At 40.8% G+C, this 23,336-nt stretch overlaps 2 protein-coding genes and 1 pseudogene across 2 annotated transcripts in view; all 3 read right to left on the minus strand.

Annotated features, from left to right (window-relative positions):
- The window catches only part of LOC122357224 (protocadherin gamma-C5-like), a 131,579-nt gene that overhangs the window by 86,814 nt on the left and 21,429 nt on the right, over window positions 1–23,336 (minus strand). The gene's annotated exons all lie outside the window — the stretch shown is intronic.
- Window positions 3,042–6,080, minus strand: LOC122357228 (protocadherin beta-15). Its single transcript, XM_043256527.1, has one exon. It carries the CDS (start codon window positions 5,938–5,940, stop codon window positions 3,523–3,525), a length of 2,418 nt encoding a protein of 805 aa, XP_043112462.1. The 5' UTR covers window positions 5,941–6,080; the 3' UTR covers window positions 3,042–3,522.
- On the minus strand, window positions 20,614–23,141 carry LOC122358136 (annotated as a pseudogene).

Genomic DNA, 23,336 nt, shown 5'->3' on the forward strand with positions numbered 1-23,336 from the left:
ATTCTCAATACAAATGAAAAACACATGAAAAACTTCAACTCACTCCTATATAGTGATCAGCGTTCCTCTTGGTTGGGCACTTGGAACTTTGTTTATATTATAATTTTATTCCTACTAATGCAGTGACGCAACATGAAATCAGTTATTTGATTTCTAAGGGTGAAAAGTAATAAATACATTTCTTTTAGAAGGTTACCCATATTGTAATTAAATAACTAGTGCCGTCTTGTGCGGTGTGTGTTTAATGATCTTTTACAAATTCTTAGTTTTTTTTACAAACACCTTGAGAAGCTGTTAAATGGATTAAAATAATCCTTAAATAACTGAGGCAATGTGAATATGAAGAAAGCCACATACACCACAGGAATCACAACAATGGTAACAATAAAATTACATTTCTTTATTAAATTGTAACAGTAACCATTTGATTTGCTCTTTTTTTGTTGTGTTACTGACAAATAAAACTGCCAAATAAAAACTGTAAAACAAAGCAATTGCTTAATTTATTCTGCCACGATGCCCTCTGGGAGCTATGCTAAATTATGAGTAATCCTAAAGCAAAGGATCAAATACTGTTCTTTTTTATTCACTAGAACTCTTGAGTAAGTAAACTAAAAAGGCAATCGTTTTTAAATAAGCCTGACTAATTCGATTTTACCATGAATAAATCATAAAGTAATAATAATAATGAATAAAGAAATGAATGAAATTAATAACACTATAAGGTTGAATCTTTAAATATTAGTTCATATACTGTATGTATACACAAACACACGTTGTGTTACTGTCTGTATTTTTCTTTTGAGCACACGACAGATTCATGACATGAGCAGCACTAAAGCTGCCGCATAGTCATACATACTCAGTGTGATGAGATTGCATTATTCAGACTCTGTGTCCCATGATGCATTTTAATGCTACAAAAGTGGGCCAAAGCCCAGCCTTAAAACATAGTGACACACTGCTGCAGCAGGAGAGAGAGAGAGGAGAGCCAGAGACCTATATAGGGCAACCCCCCCCTTCTCTCTCTCTCTCTCACACACACACACACACACACACATGCAGTAAGGTGATGACAGTTTCACTGAACAACCACAAGATGGAGCACATTACATACTGTATGATAACATTCAGTTACTGAACTGAACATAACTAAACAGTTAATCAGAAAAAAACATTTTAAATGACAGAGAGAGAGAGAGAGAGAGAGAGAGAGAGAGAGAGAGAGAGAGAGAGAGAGAGAGAGAGAAAGGCAAAGGAAGTAAAAAGTGCTTTCTGTGAATAGCAGTAAATAAAATTAATCTTACCTAAATAGAGGTTGATTCGGATGGACAGCAGGCCATGGAGGAGAGAAAAGAGAAGAGAATATTATTTAAAAAACGTAGTAAGTTTACATTTCCCATTACCTGAAAAAAATGTGTTTTATTCGAAGCACTTACACACAACAATAACACGGATGCTTTCCTTGGGAACACCATTAAATAAAAATAAAGGAGCATAATAAATAGATAAATGATAAGGCAAAAAGACAAAAACAAAAACCTACACAAAAATGGACATAAAACAGTATAAAATACTTGTTAATACAGAGCACTGAAAACTGTCAGACATACCAGCTGTAAGAATGGTTTAATCATGATCTCTATTTTGATCGGAACAGTGTGCACTGAGTATGTGGGGCATGTCCTTAAATCCCTTCAATAGATTTTCATGTCCAAATCCACAAGCATGACAATCAGATTGGATTTCAAAGAAAAAGTGGACTTTATTATGGTCTGTGTATGTTTTAATATTTTGCCGTCTAGTTTCTCGCACCCTCGTACGCAAACAGCCCTTCTCACGTGTGCAGCGATGTAAAGCAGAATTAGACCTGCCTAAAGCAACAACTGAATCACACATGGGTGAACATTAAGTAGCACGCGTTCTCTGGCTGGGAAGTGCACAGCATTCTGTGGATACAGATCTGCAATACATACTCGTATACGTAGCATTTACCTATATACATATATTCCATATAATTTGCTTTTCAGGGTTCCTTAATTGCTAATCATAGCAACTACTGTTAAGCCAAAACCCACATTAATTAATGAAACACCTTTGCTGGTGATTTTAAGCAGTATATTAATTATCACCATATCTGATGCTATTTGAATGCACCCTAATGTCACCCGAAAATCCTTAATGAAGCTCAGAATGACACTTGGGTGGAAGTCTTCCCAATTTCTTTTGTAGCCTTACTGTGGTCTAATGTATGCTGTCCAGTTAAATGCATGACGTGTTACACATTACAGATGAGCACAATGCACAAACATCTGGCTGCTTAGAGAAAACATAACTATCCATTTGGACTGTACATTTACTCACGCAGAGCCTGCGAAAACAAATATACAGTTTACATGTGACAATTAAACCACCCTTTGTCCTGTATGAATAACTCAAGTCATGAGTCTTGAGAGTTGTAAAGTTACGGTTAGATATTTGAGAATGATTTCAATTGCAATAAACTTGTAATTTTTAAGGAAATATCATGACTATTGTATAGGAAAGTATTCTAGTGTCAAATGTAATTTAAGGAATAAAAAAAAAAAAACACTATGCTTAAATCTAACCTAGACCATTTGTACCCTTGGATTTAACCAACTTTGCAATAAGAATCTATGCTCTAGATTGAAACGGATGCTAACGTCAACCGGTAACACAAATGTATATTACTAACTGAAGGCAGGTATGACTAGTCTAACTCTAAACTTTAAAGCAATCCATAAAATTTGAATGACTTGAAGGTAAAAGGCCACATTATAATCCTATGCTACCTGGACTAAAAGATAAGCATATGCATAAACATCTGGACATCACACTTCTTATTTAAAATTATAACATATCTGAGCCAAACCAACAGAAAAATCTCTTATTTTAGAGTTTTATAATTTTATATGTTCTTTTTATAACATTTTATAACTCCTTTTCTAGAATTTAAAATCACTTTACAAAGCACATGGTGAATGGAATTTTCAGAGTAAATGTTAAAACAATGGTACAAATTGATCTCAAAGGAAATATTTATTATTTGAATTTAAAGTAAAAGTCACCATTAACAAACTGCATGTACAAGGCTGGATTTTACAATAGCAGATACGCAAGGATGCAACAGTTTATACATAAGCCCCACAAAAAGAGAATTTAGAGAAAGAAAATTACATATGAAATATTAATAAATGTAATTAAAAGAGTGCTCATGTGAAAGAATGCAAAGTAAACATTCTTGCAAATTGAAATACTATTAATTTCTAAATCTCCTTGCAGACATACGCTTAGAGCAGATCAACATACAACAAAATATCTTTTTAGAGTTCGTGTTTACAAATTGTGTGAACAAAATTAAAGCAGAAAAGAACAACATTGACACGAGGGACTGACTGAAGACGTGCATTATAATAATGAACATTTGTCATTTGTTTGATTAAGGATTTTGAGTCCAATTTGATGATTTGGTCTATGCTTGTCAGGGTAAAACCACCAGGGTTAGAGTTTATGCGGCACTAATAACTTCACACATGTGGAGCCGTGGCCACCCACATGCAACGACGTCCCTCTCTTATTCAGCATGTCCAAATCGACAAAATCAGAGCCAAATCTGAAGTCCCCTTTCCATGAACCTGTGGTTAAGAACGAACTGTATCGATCATCTTTCTGCAGAGTATTGAAGCGGCTCACGTCAGAGTAACCAGGTGGGCCGTAGGTAGGAGGAAAAACGGGTAAGTTTGCGTTCGAGCGGTACATGTATCGGCATCTACATAACCTCATATAGACCACAGCAATGATGAGCAGAAGGAAGAGACTGGACATGCCAGCCAGAGCCATTATTAGATATAAAGTAAGGTCACTGTGTCCATGTGATTTGTCCATGCCACGTGCAACGAGCTCATCGATGACAGGCAAGCCGTCTTCTATCATAATATTGACGGTTGCAGTTGCAGACAAAGATTCAAGCCCGTTGTCACTCACAGAGACTATCAAGGTTTGTTTCATTTCATCATCTTCTGCAAAGGGCCTCAGTGTCCTGATTTCTCCACAGTGCAGTCCAATGGAGAACAAACGAGGCTGCGTGGCTTTTACGATGCGATAGGACAGCCATGCATTGTGCCCTGCGTCTGCATCGACCGCGACCACTTTGGTGACCAGATAATCCGCAGGAGCAGCTCGGGGCACAATGTCACGTGCGAGGTACCCGTCAAACTGCACCGGGTAAAGAACAACCGGAGCATTGTCGTTCTCATCCGCGACAAAAATCTGGACGGCGCACGTGCTGGTGAACGACGGCCTGCCTCCATCGCGCGCCATAACTTGAACGTGAAAGTGCGTGGACGATTCGTAATCAAAGGGGCGCAGAGTAAATATCTCTCCAGTTTCCGCGTTGATGGAAAGACGAGAGGCTGCGTCTTCTGAAAGAGAATACAGAATTCTTGCGTTCTGGCCGTCATCTGCATCATCAGCTCTGACCTTAATAACCAGGGCTCCCTGAGGCTGATTCTCAGCAAATTTGATGCTGTAGTCACTGCGTCTAAAAATAGGTGGATTATCATTAACGTCTGTGACTGTTATGGTTACAGTTTTACTGCTGAATAAAGGAGGTGTGCCGGCATCCACGGCAGTCACCGTTATGTTATAGTGAGAAAACGTTTCCTGGTCCAACGCTCCATCAATCACAAGCATGAAGTAATTCTTCACCTCCGACACAAGTTTGAACGGCACATCATTAGATATTTTACATGTGACCCGTCCACTGGTGCCAGTGTCAAGGTCATAAACGTGCAGCAAAGCCACCATGGTTCCAGGTGAAGCATCTTCTGGCACAGTAGAAGTAATTGATTTAACAGCAATAACAGGCGAGTTGTCATTCACATCGATCACATCTATTATGAGTTTACAGTGAGATGACTGGCCGCCTCCGTCTTTAGCTTGTACGTCCAGCTCGTGAGAACCGGCCTCCTCGTAATCCAAGACACCCACGACCTTTACCTCACCCGTCATGTGGTCGACCTCCACAGCCCCCCTCGTCTTATCAGGCACGTGACTGAAAGAGTAACTAATTTCCCCGTAAATCCCACCGTCTAAATCTGTTGCATTCAATCGAACCAGCACCGTGCCTCTGGGTGAATTTTCCTGCGCGTCGACTTTGTACACACTTTGACCAAACACGGGAACGTTATCGTTGGCGTCCAACACGTGAATGTGAATCGATGCCGATCCAGAACGGAAAGGTCGGCCACCATCCACTCCGCTTAGAGTCAGAAAATGATCCGCTTGGTTTTCTCGATCCAAAGGTTTCTTAAGAACCAATTCAGGGTACGCGTTTCTGTCCACCTGGGTATTCATTTCCAAAGCAAAATATTCATTCTCGCTGAGTTGGTAATGCTGGACTGAATTAGCTCCTATGTCGGGATCGTGAGCGCTTTCAAGGGGAAAACGCCTCCCCAGGACGGTTGACTCCAGCAACTCCAGCTCAATCTGCCCATTTTCGAACGTCGGACTGTTATCGTTGATGTCCTGGATGTCTAGGAGGAGACTGTACACTTTGAGTGGATTCTCCAGGAGCAGCTGGAATTGCAGGACGCACGGCGCAGACTGCACGCAAAGCTCCTCGCGGTCCATTCTCTCACTCACCAACAGAGAGCCCGTCCCCGCGCTCAGCTCGCAGAACTGTCGGCTCCCCTCAGAAACAACTCGAGCGTTGCGCCTCACGAGCTCACTCACATCTATTCCCAAATCTCTCGCCACATCGCCAATGACAGAGCCTCGTTGCATCTCTTCTGGAACTGAATAACGCACTTCACCGAGAGAACCGCACATGCAAATGAAACCGAAACAAAACTGAAGCCAGAAATTAGCCCAAAAGCATCTTGTCAAAAATATCATGTTGTGAAATATTAATGGATACATTTAAATGAAAAAGAATAAAAATAATGACGATCAAAGCGCATTCTGAGCAGATCCTCAAATAGCTGGGGCAGACACTGCACTCTGATGACTGCTTCTGTCGGCTTAGATTTTATTTTCATCTCTCCCTTCCTCTGCACGCCTAAAGCACTCCCCTCCCCATCTATCCCTTCCTCCCTTCCTCTGCTCACTGTGGAACACTGATTATACTGAATCAGGGCACACAGCGCACATGAGATCACTAACATAAGAGCGTCACCCAGAGACCAAAAGAAAGAGTTACAGAAACATCATACACAAAAACTTGTTTTACCTTGAAAGAACATAACATACCACTGGATTTGTTTGATTATTTTCAATAAAGAACACAGGAGTATAACTAGTACTGTGAAACTAATATCACTTAAAAACAGATCTTAATATTTTATATGCCACGGTTTAATTTAGGGGCCTGAGAAATACTGAATATTAAGATTAACTTTTTAGAGTGCTAATTCTTTTTGGAAATTTAGCTAACTTGCCACTATTTAGAATTTTCAAATAAATTTTAGGTCAAATAAACAGCTCAGTACATTACCTCAGTACTATATGTTTGAACAGCTATAAGCCAGTTTTTGACTAACATGATAAGAATAACAAGTCCACATAAATGGTTATCATGAGTTTTAATTAACAAAATTAGATTACTGTCTGAATCAGATTTTGAAGTGATGATAGCACTAAAAAAATATTAACTGCATACCTTATTTTCAGAGATAATGTCCCCCATAGCCTCTGCATCAAGCCCTTCAAGATCATCCATTGCAGACTTTCTCAGAGTCAAGTCAGCAGTCAATGTGCCCTCATTATAAGATCTGATGAACTTGAAGTCACTGGTGCGCGAGCCCGTGGTCAGGTACGCGTCATAATTGTACGCGCTGCGGAGAGTTCCCGCGCCCTCCACCTCTGCGTAATTTGGAGGAAGATACGCGCTGGGAATGGCTACAGCTCCATCAAACAACAGTCTGGGCTTTCTCCTGCGACAAAACCTAACGGCGAGGATGATGATGATGAAGGTCAGGAAGAAAGTGGAAACGGACACCAGCGCGACGATCAAATAAAACGTCAGTTTGGAGCCGCTCTCGTCTTGAGACATGTCTTTCAGTTCCGGGACTTCAGCCAAGTTATCTGATATCAGTAAATACAACGAGCACGTGGCTGAGAGAGGGGCTGTCCGTTATCTCTCACGGACACAATCAGGTTCTGTTTCATGCTGTCAGATTCAGAAATGTCCCGCTGCGTCCTGATCTCTCCGCTGTGGACACCGATAGTGAAAAGTCCCGGATCTGTGGCTTTAATGATGTGATACGAGAGCCACGCGTTCTGACCGGAATCCGCGTCCACGGCGATCACCTTGGAGACCAGGAGCGCGCCTGAGCAGCTTTGGGCACCATCTCGGTCATGAAGGAGTTTCCTTCGGAGAGGGGTATAATATCTGAGGAGAGTTGTCGTTCTCATCCGTTATGAAGACGCTCACGGTCACGTTACTGCTCAGAGGAGGAGAGCCGTTGTCTCTGGCTAACACCAGCACTTTCAAACTTTTCATCTGTTCGTAATCAAACGACCTCACGGCGTGAACGACCCCGTGTCTCCGTTAACGGACAGAAAGGAGGACACGGCGCGCCGTTAACATCAGAAGACAAGAGAGAATAAACTACAGTGCCATTCTGTCTCCAGTCCGAGTCTGTAGCTGATACTGAACAAATAGAGGAGCCCGCTTTATTATTTTCTTGTACGTGAGCTCTGTAACTCTGCTCCTGAAATACAGGTGGATTATCATTCACGTCAGCTACAGTCAGGTGAATATTCTTAGAGGAAGATAAAGGCGGAGAGCCCTCATCAGTAGCAGTAATTGTAATATTATAATCAGAGAGCAGCTCTCGGTCTAATTCACCTGTGGTCACCAGAGAATAGTAATTCTTGATCGAAGGAACGAGTTTAAACGGAACGTTTTGTTGAATGGAGCAGCGCACCTGTCCGTTATTCTCCGAGTCTCTGTCCTGAACATTAATGATGCCGACCTCTGTACCGGGGAACGCGTTCTCGGGAACGGGGATGTTCAAAGATTTTATTATTATTACAGGAGGGTTATCATTAATGTCACTTAGACTGACTATAACATTCGAGTAAGATGTTAGACCTGAACCATCTTTAGCTATAATTCTCAGACTAAAAGTGGCTTCTTCCTCAAAATCTATTTGTCCTTTTGTGATGATTGTACCTGTGTTTCGATCAAGGTAAAACAACTGTTTGTAGTTTTCCATAACATGACTAAACTCATAGGTGACTTCTCCGTTTTGTCCCTCGTCAGCATCAGTAGCGCTCACTGTCACCACTACAGTATCTAGAGGAGAATTTTCAGGCAGACTGACTTTATAGACGTCCTGACTAAAGACTGGAGCATTATCATTAGCATCCAGCACAGTGACGTGTATGACTACAGTACCTGATCTCGGTGGAGTCCCGCCGTCTACCGCGGTCACTATTAAAGCTACTTCCGGCTCACGTTCGCGATCGAACTCTTTATTTAAAATTATTTCGGCGTATTTCTCCCCGAGCGAGTTGCTTTGCACGGATAAAAGAAAATAGCCATTACTTTCAATAGCATAGCTTTGCACAGAATTTTGCCCAATATCCGCATCATTTGCTTCAAGTAAGAATCGTTTGCCCTTATCCGCGGATTCTCTGATCTCCAAATTAATCTCATCTTTGCCAAAATAAGGACTGTTGTCGTTAACATCTTGAACAAGAAGACTGATACGATGCAATTCCAAAGGATTCTCCAGCACGAGCTCTTGATTTAAAACACACGATGCTTTTTTTCCGCAAAGCCCCTCTCTGTCGATTCTTTCCGCTACGGTCAGTTCTCCAGTATTCAGATTAATATCACAGTATCGTTTTCTGTTACCTTCAGTATCAATACGAGCCTTACGAGAAGACAGTCTGTTCACATCGAGCCCGAGATCCTTTGCTATATTTCCAATCACAGATCCTCGTTTCATCTCCTCCGGAAAAGAATAGCTCACGTCTCCATAAGCGGTGTGCGCCATCAGCACGAAGAACAAAAGACCAAACATCTCAGCAGCAATAAAGAAGGTGTAGGTGTCTTTGCGCAAATTAAGTGGAAATCTAACCACGTTACCCACATGTAAAAGAAAAAGAAAATGACTCAATATGGCAGATACACCGTTACAACAGAGGATGCTCCTATCACCGTGAGCGATTTTCTAGATGAGACGTCAGTCCTGAATGACATCATGAACAGGGTGGGGATTATCAGTTATATGAAAGTCAACAACTAAACCGGTAAACAGCGACACCTAGAGTTCTATTATGAAATTGCAAGCGATCTGATAATAAATGGTGAAACCTGGATAAGCACAATAAATGACTAAATAACATCAAGAGTCCTCCACGATTATATATTCTTGTTAGATGTAAACAGAGAAAAAGCCTAGAATCCTAGAGGATCTATGCGTGAAAAACGCGTTCATGCAGACAGCAAAATTTCAACAGCAACAGACACTGGCCCGGACAGGTGCGTGCAAAGCCTATAGAAATATGCCGTCCTATTCTAAAATGTATATCCAGTAAACTGAGTTTTAAAATTAATACTGAAGAATTTAAAAAACTTCATTAACTTATTTCAGACAACATGATTAAAAAAAGTTAGACTAATGTTTAAGGGCTATTTCTAATCGCGTTTTCTTTAAAGCATAGTTCTTAAGTTACTAATAACCCAGAGATCTCGTAATCAAGTAAACGATGTCAAAACGTTCAGACGGTTCTCACATTAGCTTTTATACAGCACTGGCAAAAAGATACAAATAAAATAAAGAAATAAATAATCCCTTCGCATTTAGAAATATGCCAAGTACTTTGTTCATGACTTTTTCAGTAAAGGCTTATCTTCTTGAGTGCAACCAACGGCAGTCGAGATAGATATAAAGTTTTAAATACGAAATCATAAAACCCTTAAAAAAACACAACAAAAAAACACCGTGATTACGCGGTAATTATCACCATACATGTGATTGGTCAAATAAATTATCCGAGTAAGTGCTGCATGACACCATATCCCGTCACTTTCCTCAATACCTCGCTTTAAAGTGTACACTCAACAACCTAAACACCGTGAAAGCTGGTTCAGCACCACGGACAGCAACAGCAGAAAGTTACCCTGTGTATTTTTTTTCCATTCATTTAAAATTTGATGAGCCTATTACTAAACAATGAATTATCTACAGGATTCAATGCTCTTTATATGCTAAATTCATAAAAGACGTTAAAGAAAAAAAAAACGCTTGAAGAAAATTCGCAAAACCTGACAATTTATGACTATGTATAAAACGCATAACATGTTACTACTTTTCAAAATTTTGTAGTAGACTTGTGCATTTCTGCACGTGAATAGGTCACGTGACGTTTTCTTTCGTCTTTTTTTCCTAGAACAGTGCTTGTTAATACGTTCAAATGAGAATATATATTCATATTTAATATTTGATGCCAGAGCATTAACTATCTGTGGAAAACAGAGTTCTTTATTCCTACCTGAAACAAATTGTTTACTTCCGCTTCGAGTCCTTCAAGATCATCCACAGCAGACTGAGTCTTTTTCAGAGTCAGGTCAGAGGTCAGTGTTTCTTCATTATAAGATCTGATGAACTTGAAGTCACTGGTGCGCGAGCCCGTGGTCAGGTACGCGTCATAATTGTACGCGCTGCGGAGAGTTCCCGCGCCCTCCACCTCTGCGTAATTTGGAGGAAGATACGCGCTGGGAATGGCTACAGCTCCATCAAACAACAGTCTGGGCTTTCTCCTGCGACAAAACCTCACGGCGAGGATGATGATAATGAAGGTCAGGAAGAAAGTGGAAACAGACACCAGCGCGACGATCAAATAAAACGTCAGTTTGGAGCCGCTCTCGTCTCGAGACATGTCTTTCAGTTCCGGAACTTCAGCCAAGTTATCTGATATCAGTAAATACAACGAGCACGTGGCTGAGAGAGAGGGCTGTCCGTTATCTCTCACGGACACAATCAGGTTCTGTTTCATGCTGTCAGATTCAGAAATGTCCCGCTGCGTCCTGATCTCTCCGCTGTGGACACCGATAGTGAAAAGTCCCGGATCTGTGGCTTTAATGATGTGATACGAGAGCCACGCGTTCTGACCGGAATCCGCGTCCACGGCGATCACCTTGGAGACCAGGAGCGCGCCTGAGCAGCTTTGGGCACCATCTCGGTCATGAAGGAGTTTCCTTCCGAGAGGGGGGTATAATATCTGAGGAGAGTTGTCGTTCTCATCCGTTATGAAGACGCTCACAGTCACGTTACTGCTCAGAGGAGGAGAGCCGTTGTCTCTGGCTAACACCAGCACTTTCAAACTTTTCATCTGTTCGTAATCAAACGACCTCACGGCGTGAACGACCCCGGTGTCTCCGTTAACGGACAGAAAGGAGGACACCGGCGCGCCGTTAACATCAGAAGACAAGAGAGAATAAACTACAGTGCCATTCTGTCTCCAGTCCGGGTCTGTAGCTGATACTGAACAAATAGAGGAGCCCGCTTTATTATTTTCTTGTACGTGAGCTCTGTAACTCTGCTCCTGAAATACAGGTGGATTATCATTCACGTCAGCTACAGTCAGGTGAATATTCTTAGAGGAAGATAAAGGCGGAGAGCCCTCATCAGTAGCAGTAATTGTAATATTATAATCAGAGAGCAGCTCTCGGTCTAATTCACCTGTGGTCACCAGAGAATAGTAATTCTTGATCGAAGGAACGAGTTTAAACGGAACGTTTTGCTGAATGGAGCAGCGCACCTGTCCGTTATTCTCCGAGTCTCTGTCCTGAACATTAATGATGCCGACCTCTGTACCGGGGAACGCGTTCTCGGGAACGGGGATGTTCAAAGATTTTATTATTATTACAGGAAGGTTATCATTAATGTCACTTAGACTGACTATAACATTCGAGTAAGATGTTAGACCTGAACCATCTTTAGCTATAATTCTCAGACTAAATGTAGTTTCTTCCTCAAAATCTATTGGACCTTTTATGCTGATGGTACCTGTGTTTCGATCAAGGTAAAATAATTGACTGAAACTTTCCGTAACATGACTAAACTCGTACGTGACTTCTCCGTTTTGTCCCTCGTCAGCATCAGTAGCGCTCACTGTCACCACTACAGTATCTAGAGGAGAATTTTCAGGCAGACTGACTTTATAGACGTCCTGACTAAAGACTGGAGCATTATCATTAGCATCCAGCACAGTGACGTGTATGACTACAGTACCTGATCTCGGTGGAGTCCCGCCGTCTACCGCGGTCACTATTAATGAGATCTCTTTCTGCTGCTCGCGATCTAGCTCTTTATTTAAAATTATTTCGGCGTATTTCTCTCCCAGAGAGTTACTTTGCACAGATAAAACAAAATGTTCATTATGTTGAATAGAATAGCTTTGTACAGAATTTTGCCCAATATCAGCGTCATTTGCTTCTTCAAGTAAGAATCGTTTGCCCTTAACTGCTGATTCACTTATTTCCATATCAATCACACCTTTTCCAAAATAAGGACTGTTGTCGTTAACATCTTGAACAAGAAGACTGATACGATGCAATTCCAAAGGATTCTCCAGCACGAGCTCTTGATTTAAAACACACGATGCTTTTTTTCCGCAAAGCCCCTCTCTGTCGATTCTCTCCGCTACGGTCAGTTCTCCAGTATTCAGATTAATATCACAGTATCGTTTTCTGTTACCTTCAGTATCAATGCGAGCCTTACGAGATGACAGTCTGTTCACATCGAGCCCGAGATCCTTTGCTATATTTCCAATCACAGATCCTCGTTTCATCTCCTCCGGAAAAGAATAGCTCACGTCTCCATAAGCGGCGCGCGCCACAAACACGATGGTGAAGGAAATAAATAAGCCTTCCTGCATCATTCCTGAGTGCGCACAAAGAGTCGATACTCGATTAAAAAAAGGCTATAAGTAGATAAGTATAAATTCGCGCAGAATTGCATATGCTGCTTTTTCAACAAAGACAGATCCTCTCTATGCAGACACTGGACGCGCATTCAGCAAAGAGTGTAAATGGGTGGAGATAAAAAGAAATGGGAAAAGAAGGTCAACAGCGACACCGTGAGGACCAAATTAAATGTTATTTCATAGATTTATAAAACAAATTTCCACATTTCCCAAACAATTTAAATCGTTCCTTTAATTAAATGGAAATAACTTTAGATGATGTACAAGTACACTTATTTCATGATTTGAGAATTGTGATAAAGTGAGTGTCACATTATCACACACTGAAACACAAGAACCCATCTGATGAACAACCCAAGGTTCAGTTCTTACAAAACTGATCATGCTCCGATTCATATCTCACCACATCAGCACCACGGACAGCGCCACATGAGGTCAGTATGCATGTGGACTATTTGTAAAGTTACAGCTTTGTTTTAATCTCATCATGGATTTGAAAACGATAATCATCAGCACATATATCCATGAAATACTAATAATAATAATGAAGTCATTGAGCAAATATTATATTAGCTATTCCTAACACTAATGCCATTCATAATCCGGGACACATACACACAAAAGCAAATGCAGCATGATAGCAAAATCACGACAATAAGTATGATTTGTTCGAGGATGCATAAATCTTCGCACTCAACGAGAAATGAGAACCACAAGAAGCAAGACATTTTTGGCACATGAATAAATCAGTAAAAAAAAAAATCTGCATTTCTATAGTGCATCCCAATAACATTAAACAAAACGTGGAAAAAAATGCCCTAATTCCCCAATTCATGTGTGAACACCAACATAAAGTATATACAATATAAAAATAACTATGTGAATAAGTAGTATTTCGGTTAAACTTGCCATTGAGGGGAAAATGAGCAAAGCTGAGCTCAGGGAGATGGTAGGTTGAGCCACTTAGGATTTAAACTGTGCCACTGATTATGCAGAAGTTTTCACCTGACGCTATATCAATAAACATGACTTTTTAAAATCTACGTGTGAGCCTTGAGATGAACTGGCCATCCCTGCAGGAAGTTTAGAAATAAAAGAAATAAATGTTCATGAACAAGACCCTTTTAACATTCTTAGAATGAAACCAATTTAAAAAAGAACAAAATCTAAAATGTTTGTTGTAAATACAGTTAAATAACACTTTACAATCATAAGAACCAGCAGCTCAACTCACCACAGGACATTTGTCTCAAATTAGCCAACACTCTACTTTTTTTAACAAATTGCGTCACGCAGCAGTTTAGAAATAACATTATATTCGTATTATGACTTCCTAAAGCCATGACATTTTTTGAGTCCTTGAGCACAAAAAAGTTCTGGAAAGATCTACAAGCCGGGCCTTGCGACGCACAAATTGCAACGACGCTGAATCTCCACAAGACCACCTACTCCGACTGCCCTTGTCATTTCTAGACTGGACTTCTGCAGTGCTCTTCTGGGCTTTCATCACGCACAAGTAAACATTTACAAATGATCCAGAATGCAGCAGCATGACTGGTCTTCAACTAACCCAAAAGGGCTCACGTCATGCCTCTTCATCTCCCTGCACTGGATCCAGGCTGCAGACGCAAGCATCAGCGTTCAAGACATTGACGCTTGCATATAAAAGAGCCACAGGCTCAGTACTCTCCTACTTCCACTCACTTATGAGGTTCTACATCACTTCCATAAATCCCATATCTATGAGTGAGAGATGCCTTGAGGTACCATCACAGAGAAGCATATAAATAAATTTCCAAACTTTTAAATTCATCATTCCTGGCTGATGGAATGAACTTCCACACCTCTATGTAGAATGCTGAATCCCTGATAATTTTCATGCTACACCTGCAGACTCGTTTCTTTTGTCACCATTTGACTTCTTCCAAGGTCAGAGGACTTTGAAATGCTTTGTGGACAAATAAGACAAAAATATAGATTTTTGGTTTTGTTAAGTGTTATATGTTTGGAGAAAGGAAAAGACAGCAACTTTGAAACATTATGGTTTGCCCTGTTTTGCTGAATATTATGGGTCAGGACGACCTGCCACCATTGATGCAACAAGGAATTCTCAATAAATCAAATTCTGAAGAAAAACAGAGATATCTGTATGAAAACTGAATAAAAAAAATACAACAAGATAAAGATAAAGCATCTTTTAAGGAAGTTAACGTTTTGAATTGGCCAAGTCAAAGTCCAGACCTCAGTCCAACTGAAATTTTGTGGAAGGACCTGAAACAAGCAGTTCATGAGGAAACTCACCAACATGACAGAGATGAGGTGGTACTAAGTGGCTAAACCCCTTACAAAATATTGTGCATGACAGAACAGACGTTACAATAAAGATGTAACTTCAGTAATAGCTGCAAAAGAGTCTACTGCAAAATGGAAATGAAATATGTAAGAATGGATTGTTTTTCCTCATTAAATATTTTTTTTAAATCTCCTTTGTTCATCTGATGATATTTTGTCATGTTTATGTAGAAATACAGGGAATTCTAAAGGCTTCAAAAACTTTCAAGCAGCATTTGTGTTTGCATCACTAATTTCGATTAAGGATGCTTAGCATCAAGGGGTGGCTTAACTACTGCATATAATGATTGAACGAACTTAACTGTAAACATTTCTACACAGGCAAAGCAAGAATACAAACAAGCCGAACAGCGAAAACATTGTTTAAAGACAAAAAACATACCTCAAAAACATTCTCTATTTCCTCGGCAAAATCATTAAGTTCATCCACAGCAGACTGAGTCTTTCTCAGAGTCAGGTCAGAGGTCAGTGTTTCTTCATTATAAGATCTGATGAACTTGAAGTCACTGGTGCGCGAGCCCGTGGTCAGGTACGCGTCATAATTGTACGCGCTGCGAGAGAGTTCCCGCGCCCTCCACCTCTGCGTAATTTGGAGGAAGATACGCGCTGGGAATGGCTACAGCTCCATCAAACAACAGTCTGGGCTTTCTCCTGCGACAAAACCTCACGGCGAGGATGATGATGAGGAAGGTCAGGAAGAAAGTGGAAACGGACACCAGCGCGACGATCAAATAAAACGTCAGCTTGGTGCCGCTCTCGTCTCGAGACATGTCTTTCAGTTCCGGGACTTCAGCCAAGTTATCTGATATCAGTAAATACAACGAGCACGTGGCTGAGAGAGGGCTGTCCGTTATCTCTCACGGACACAATCAGGTTCTGTTTCATGCTGTCAGATTCAGAAATGTCCCGCTGCGTCCTGATCTCTCCGCTGTGGACACCGATAGTGAAAAGTCCCGGATCTGTGGCTTTAATGATGTGATCACGAGAGCCACGCGTTCTGACCGAATCCGCGTCCACGGCGATCACCTTGGAGACCAGGGAGCGCGCCTGAGCAGCTTTGGGCACCATCTCGGTCATGAAGGAGTTTCCTTCCGGAGAGGGGTATAATATCTGAGGAGAGTTGTCGTTCTCATCCGTTATGAAGACGCTCACGGTCACGTTACTGCTCAGAGGAGGAGAGCCGTTGTCTCTGGCTAACACCAGCACTTTCAAACTTTTCATCTGTTCGTAATCAAACGACCTCACGGCGTGAACGACCCGGTGTCTCCGTTAACGGACAGAAAGGAGGACACCGGCGCGCCGTTAACATCAGAAGACAAGAGAGAATAAACTACAGTGCCATTCTGTCTCCAGTCCGGGTCTGTAGCTGATACTGAACAAATAGAGGAGCCCGCTTTATTATTTTCTTGTGCGTGAGCTCTGTAACTCTGCTCCTGAAATACAGGTGGATTATCATTCACGTCAGCTACAGTCAGGTGAATATTCTTAGAGGAAGATAAAGGCGGAGAGCCCTCATCAGTAGCAGTAATTGTAATATTATAATCAGAGAGCAGCTCTCGGTCTAATTCACCTGTGGTCACCAGAGAATAGTAATTCTTGATCGAAGGAACGAGTTTAAACGGAACGTTTTGTTGAATGGAGCAGCGCACCTGTCCGTTATTCTCCGAGTCTCTGTCCTGAACATTAATGATGCCGACCTCTGTACCGGGGAACGCGTTCTCGGGAACGGGGCTATTCAAAGATTTATTGATGATAACAGGTGCATTGTCATTAACATCTGTAATTTCTATTATTACAATGGAGTACGAGGTTAAACCTGCAGAATCTTTTGCTAAAACACGCAACTCGTACACTGATTTCTCCTCATAATCCATTGTTCCAATAATAGTTATGTATCCAGTTTTGCGATTCAGTAAGAATAAGGTTTTATCTTCTTCCGAAATATGACCAAACGCATACGTGACTTCTCCGTTTTGTCCCTCGTCAGCATCAGTAGCGCTCACTGTCACCACTACAGTATCTAGAGGAGAATTTTCAGGCAGACTGACTTTATAGACGTCCTGACTAAAGACTGGAGCATTATCATTAGCATCCAGCACAGTGACGTGTATGACTACAGTACCTGATCTCGGTGGAGTCCCGCCGTCTACCGCGGTCACTATTAATGAGATCTCTTTCTGCTGCTCGCGATCCAGCTCTTTATTTAAGACCAGTTCACAATATTTCCCTGCTAAATCGTTTGATGTAACATGTAAAACAAAATTCTCGTTTCTTTCCAAAGAATAAGACTGAACTGCATTATTTCCTATATCCGGATCCTGCGCTTCTCCTATCAAAAACCTTTTCCCTTTGTCTGCTGATTCCCCGATATCCATTCTGATAAAATCCTCGTCAAAACGTGGAGAGTTATCATTTATGTCATTAACATGTAAGCTAATTTGATGCAATTCTAAAGGATTCTCAAGCATAAGTTCCTGTTTAATAACGCATGAAGCCTTTTTTCCGCAAAGCCCCTCTCTGTCGATTCTCTCCGCTACGGTCAGTTCTCCAGTATTCAGATTAATATCACAGTATCGTTTTCTGTTACCTTCAGTATCAATACGAGCCTTACGAGACGATAGTCTGTTCACATCGAGCCCGAGATCCTTTGCTATATTTCCAATCACAGATCCTCGTTTCATCTCCTCCGGAAAAGAATAGCTCACGTCTCCATAAGCGGCGCGCCATCATGGAGGCGAAGAAAAAACAGAGCAAACTTTAAAGAATTCCAGTTTTCATCCCATTCTTAAACAGTCTCATCCAACGTTTAAAACGCAAAATATGTTTGGACCAAAGATATCCCAAAATAAGTGGGAATGCTCCGAATCAGCACAGAGGCAATTTTAAACACAATATGACTCCTCCTCTTCTTCACAACAACAGCCTCTTATAAATGACAAAGTGGGTGGGAGAATAAAATTAGTTTTTGGGTGGAGACACAACAACCCTTTATGAGGCTTCAGGTGCACTGGTTGTATACTCTTGAGGACTTACCCTATAAAACATTTTCTGTTGATATGCAAGCAAAAAAGTCTCTTACACCTAAAAGAAATATTTTCTTAAAAATAACCAGGGCTTTTTAAAATATTGATAAACCCAGCTGTTATTTTGTATTGATTCAGAAAGTTGAGTAATCATCTAAAAGATTATGATAAACATTTAACCCATTAACACAGTGTTAAACATTTAACAAAGTACCACGTCACAGTTCATACTAGAAGAATTTGAAATAAATGTATTAAATGACATTTGAGTTATAAGATAAATAAATATTTCAATATTAATTAAAATTTGACAGCAGTGTATGGATGAACTTATATACAAAACAAATAGATCGTAAAGGAACAAAACTCACATAAAAGGTGGCTTAATGTGTTGACAGTTGAACCGAAAGCCAAAATTTGTATGGCTACATATCTGAACATGAACACACAAGTCTTGCAAGCACACGTACTGGTAAAAAAAAAATCAGCAGCAGCAAGGCAGTGTTAGGTTCAAATAATTTAAAGGTTTAAATATAAAATGTAATAGAGAAACACCTGAGATTCCAGCTACCCATTGTAAAAAACAAATGGCATCAATAACGTAATCAACTCACGGGTTGGTATAACAACAAGCGTGACATTTTTATACAACTTCATAACACTGGAGTAGGCTGCTGAATCAAAGATCAATTAAAAACAACAGCAAACACACAAAGAGCAATATCCATTAAAGTTTTTTACTGCCTAACAACATTTATTAATTTGAGAACATTTAAACACAACCGAGGTTGACCAAAGTGCTTGAAAAAATAATTAAAATTAAGCTATCAGTTCAGTAAACAACAGCCAATGAATAAATTAAATACAGTAAGACCCAGGAAACGAACTCAAGCGTTATAAGCCAAGGCTGAATAAAAATGTCTTTTATTAAGTTTTAATGACTAGATGAGGCACGTTGATGAAATCTATACCATGCCTAGATTGCAGCTAAAGCATGTTCTCCGCGATTTTTAAGTTCGATTTTGGGGACAATGAGAAGGTCACAGGATCTCAAGCGTCTAGACGGTGTGTATGGGTGCAGCAGATTAGTTAGGTATGTTGTAGTCAGGTTATGGAGGGCTTTACCAACAAATTATCAAATTTTAAAATGTATTCTATACTTGACAGGAAGCCAGTGTGGGGACATTAAAGTGATAGAGTGATCTGCTCATATTTTCGCTTCCCTTCAAGCAGTCTAGCAGCCACATCCTAACTGAAGACGAGATATAGAAGACTGAGAAATACCAAAATACAGGGAGTTACTGTGAGGCACCGAACACTTGTTAATGTTTACATGTCATCTTTGACGTCCATGAGGCAGACAGGGCCCTTTATCACTCTTGTGTCTGGTAAAGAAGAATTTGACTGTGGTAGAACTTATAATTACACGTAATGAAAGGTCTTCCCAGAAGAGCCGTTATAGCAGCAAAAGTAGGGAATATTACTTTCAAAAATAAACTTTGAGCAAGACACAACAGTAGGTCAGTCACTGATGTTTGGTAATGGGTCAGGATACACGGTTACAAAAGGTGGTCAATAAAGATTGAAGTTTGGACACTGTGAAAGTCAGGCAAGTTCATCCCCAGAGTCTGTAATGTTACTGTGAAGAAAAAAAAAGATTTATTTTCACTGTCAGGACAATTTTCATTACATTAGACAGGCAGATGTATACACATATGAGTGATTACTCAATCTGACTCATTTGAACTCCTGGAATCTTGAAAATGTAGCTTTTTAATCTACAACAAGACATGCCCTAGCAAAAATACTTCATTTTAAGTGGATGTAATATGATAATGATCAATTAAAATAAGCCTTCTCTCTAATCAAGATGTTTAAATCTTAAAATTGAACAAAATTTCTAACCTTTAACAAAATGCCGCTCTGCTGCCCTGGCATTGTTGTGACTTCAAACTTCTGTAATAAAAAAATTATTTAATTAATTGGCTTACCTAAAACTGTTATTACAATTTGGAAAATTGAATATAATATTAATGGAAAGATATTTCTTGGGGTCCCTACAACACACACAGGAAATATAGTATATTTCTTGCTTCCTTTCAAAACTTTATAGAAGAACAAAATTTTATATAAACTATATATATATATATATTCTGACAAAAAAATAAATTAAAAAAACCCACTTAAAACAAAATCAAACGCATGCTATACTATACCTGTATACTCTAAAACAGCAAATTTTAGCAAAGATGCCAAAAGAACCATATATATACCATTAGGGACAAAGCGTACGCCTGAGTAGTTTCAATGCTTCACCATCAAGTCCTTCAAGATCATCCACAGCAGACTGAGTCTTTTTCAGAGTCAGGTCAGAGGTCAGTGTTTCTTCATTATAAGATCTGATGAACTTGAAGTCACTGGTGCGCGAGCCCGTGGTCAGGTACGCGTCATAATTGTACGCGCTGCGGAGAGTTCCCGCGCCCTCCACCTCTGCGTAATTTGGAGGAAGATACGCGCTGGGAATGGCTACAGCTCCATCAAACAACAGTCTGGGCTTTCTCCTGCGACAAAACCTCACGGCGAGGATGATGATGATGAAGGTCAGGAAGAAAGTGGAAACGGACACCAGCGCGACAATCAAATAAAACGTCAGTTTGGAGCCGCTCTCGTCTCGAGACATGTCTTTCAGTTCGGAACTTCAGCCAAGTTATCTGATATCAGTAAATACAACGAGCACGTGGCTGAGAGAGAGGGCTGTCCGTTATCTCTCACGGACACAATCAGGTTCTGTTTCATGCTGTCAGATTCAGAAATGTCCCGCTGCGTCCTGATCTCTCCGCTGTGGACACCGATAGTGAAAAGTCCCGGATCTGTGGCTTTAATAATGTGATACGAGAGCCACGCGTTCTGACCGGAATCCGCGTCCACGGCGATCACCTTGGAGACCAGGGAGCGCGCCTGAGCAGCTTTGGGCACCATCTCGGTCATGAAGGAGTTTCCTTCCGGAGAGGGGTATAATATCTGAGGAGAGTTGTCGTTCTCATCCGTTATGAAGACGCTCACGGTCACGTTACTGCTCAGAGGAGGAGAGCCGTTGTCTCTGGCTAACACCAGCACTTTCAAACTTTTCATCTGTTCGTAATCAAACGACCTCACGGCGTGAACGACCCGGTGTCTCCGTTAACGGACAGAAAGGAGGACACCGGCGCGCCGTTAACATCAGAAGACAAGAGAGAATAAACTACAGTGCCATTCTGTCTCCAGTCCGGTCTGTAGCTGATACTGAACAAATAGAGGAGCCCGCTTTATTATTTTCTTGTACGTGAGCTCTGTAACTCTGCTCCTGAAATACAGGTGGATTATCATTCACGTCAGCTACAGTCAGGTGAATATTCTTAGAGGAAGATAAAGGCGGAGAGCCCTCATCAGTAGCAGTAATTGTAATATTATAATCAGAGAGCAGCTCTCGGTCTAATTCACCTGTGGTCACCAGAGAATAGTAATTCTTGATCGAAGGAACGAGTTTAAACGGAACGTTTTGTTGAATGGAGCAGCGCACCTGTCCGTTATTCTCCGAGTCTCTGTCCTGAACATTAATGATGCCGACCTCTGTACCGGGGAACGCGTTCTCGGGAACGGGGATGTTAAGAGAATTAATCACTATGATGGGAGCGTTATCATTAACATCAATTACATCTATTAATACAGTGCATCGACCTGCTAGACCTTGACCATCTTTAGCTTGAATGGGTAACTCAACTGAACTCTCTTCCTCATAATCAAAGAACCGTCTCAACTTAATTTCACCAGACACCGTATCAAGCAAAAACATCTCTAGGTGAATTTCAGATACATGACCAAACTCATAGGTGACTTCTCCGTTTTGTCCCTCGTCAGCATCAGTAGCGCTCACTGTCACCACTACAGTATCTAGAGGAGAATTTTCAGGCAGACTGACTTTATAGACGTCCTGACTAAAGACTGGAGCATTATCATTAGCATCCAGCACAGTGACGTGTATGACTACAGTACCTGATCTCGGTGGAGTCCCGCCGTCTACCGCGGTCACTATTAATGAGATCTCTTTCTGCTGCTCGCGATCCAGCTCTTTATTTAATACGAGCTCACTATATTTTCCTCCATTTGCTCCCGTAAGGACACTCAGAATAAAATTGTCATTGTTTTGAAGTGCATATGATTGCACTGAATTAATACTAATATCTGCATCGTGAGCCTCATCTAATAAATAACCTTTTCCTTTGTCTGCTGATTCCCGATTTCAAATTTGATTAAAATCCTTTGTTTGAACTGCGGTGAATTATCATTTATGTCCTCAACAGTCAGAATAAAGCGATGCAGCTCTAAAGGATTTTCCAGCACGAGCTCCTGTTTAATAACGCACGAAGCCTTTTTTCCGCAAAGCCCCTCTCTGTCGATTCTCTCCGCTACGGTCAGTTCTCCAGTATTCAGATTAATATCACAGTATCGTTTTCTGTTACCTTCAGTATCAATACGAGCCTTACGAGACGATAGTCTGTTCACATCGAGCCCGAGATCCTTTGCTATATTTCCAATCACAGATCCTCGTTTCATCTCCTCCGGAAAAGAATAGCTCACGTCTCCATAAGCGGTGTGCGCCATCAGCACGAAGAACAAAAGACCAAACATCTCAGCAGCAAAAACAGAACCTTCGGAATTCTTCAAAGTGAAACCAGCAATACAGTAATCAACATACAAACATAAAAGCTTGTTTAGAGAGGTAGATTATATATCAGGAACGGGTCGCTGTCGACTAGAACGAGACGAGCTGGTAGCCAACAACAGTCTTATGACATCACAGTGGGTGGAGAATAAAATTAGTTTTGTCTTGCAGGTGAACAGCGACACTATGAGTTAAAAGACGAAACTGCCTTTTAGTTCAACCACAATTTTAGTAACTAACTAAACTAATTAAATGAATAAACAAATAAAGGAGTTATATAGAGATGAGCTACATCA

Source organism: Puntigrus tetrazona, chromosome 14, assembly GCF_018831695.1.
Source record: "Puntigrus tetrazona isolate hp1 chromosome 14, ASM1883169v1, whole genome shotgun sequence".
Taxonomy (NCBI): Eukaryota; Metazoa; Chordata; class Actinopteri; order Cypriniformes; family Cyprinidae; genus Puntigrus; species Puntigrus tetrazona.

What these genes read in the sequence shown, in the direction of transcription:
- LOC122357228 (XM_043256527.1), bottom strand. Translation starts at nt 5,940, where the DNA reads ATGTATCCATTAATATTTCACAACATGATATTTTTGACAAGATGCTTT.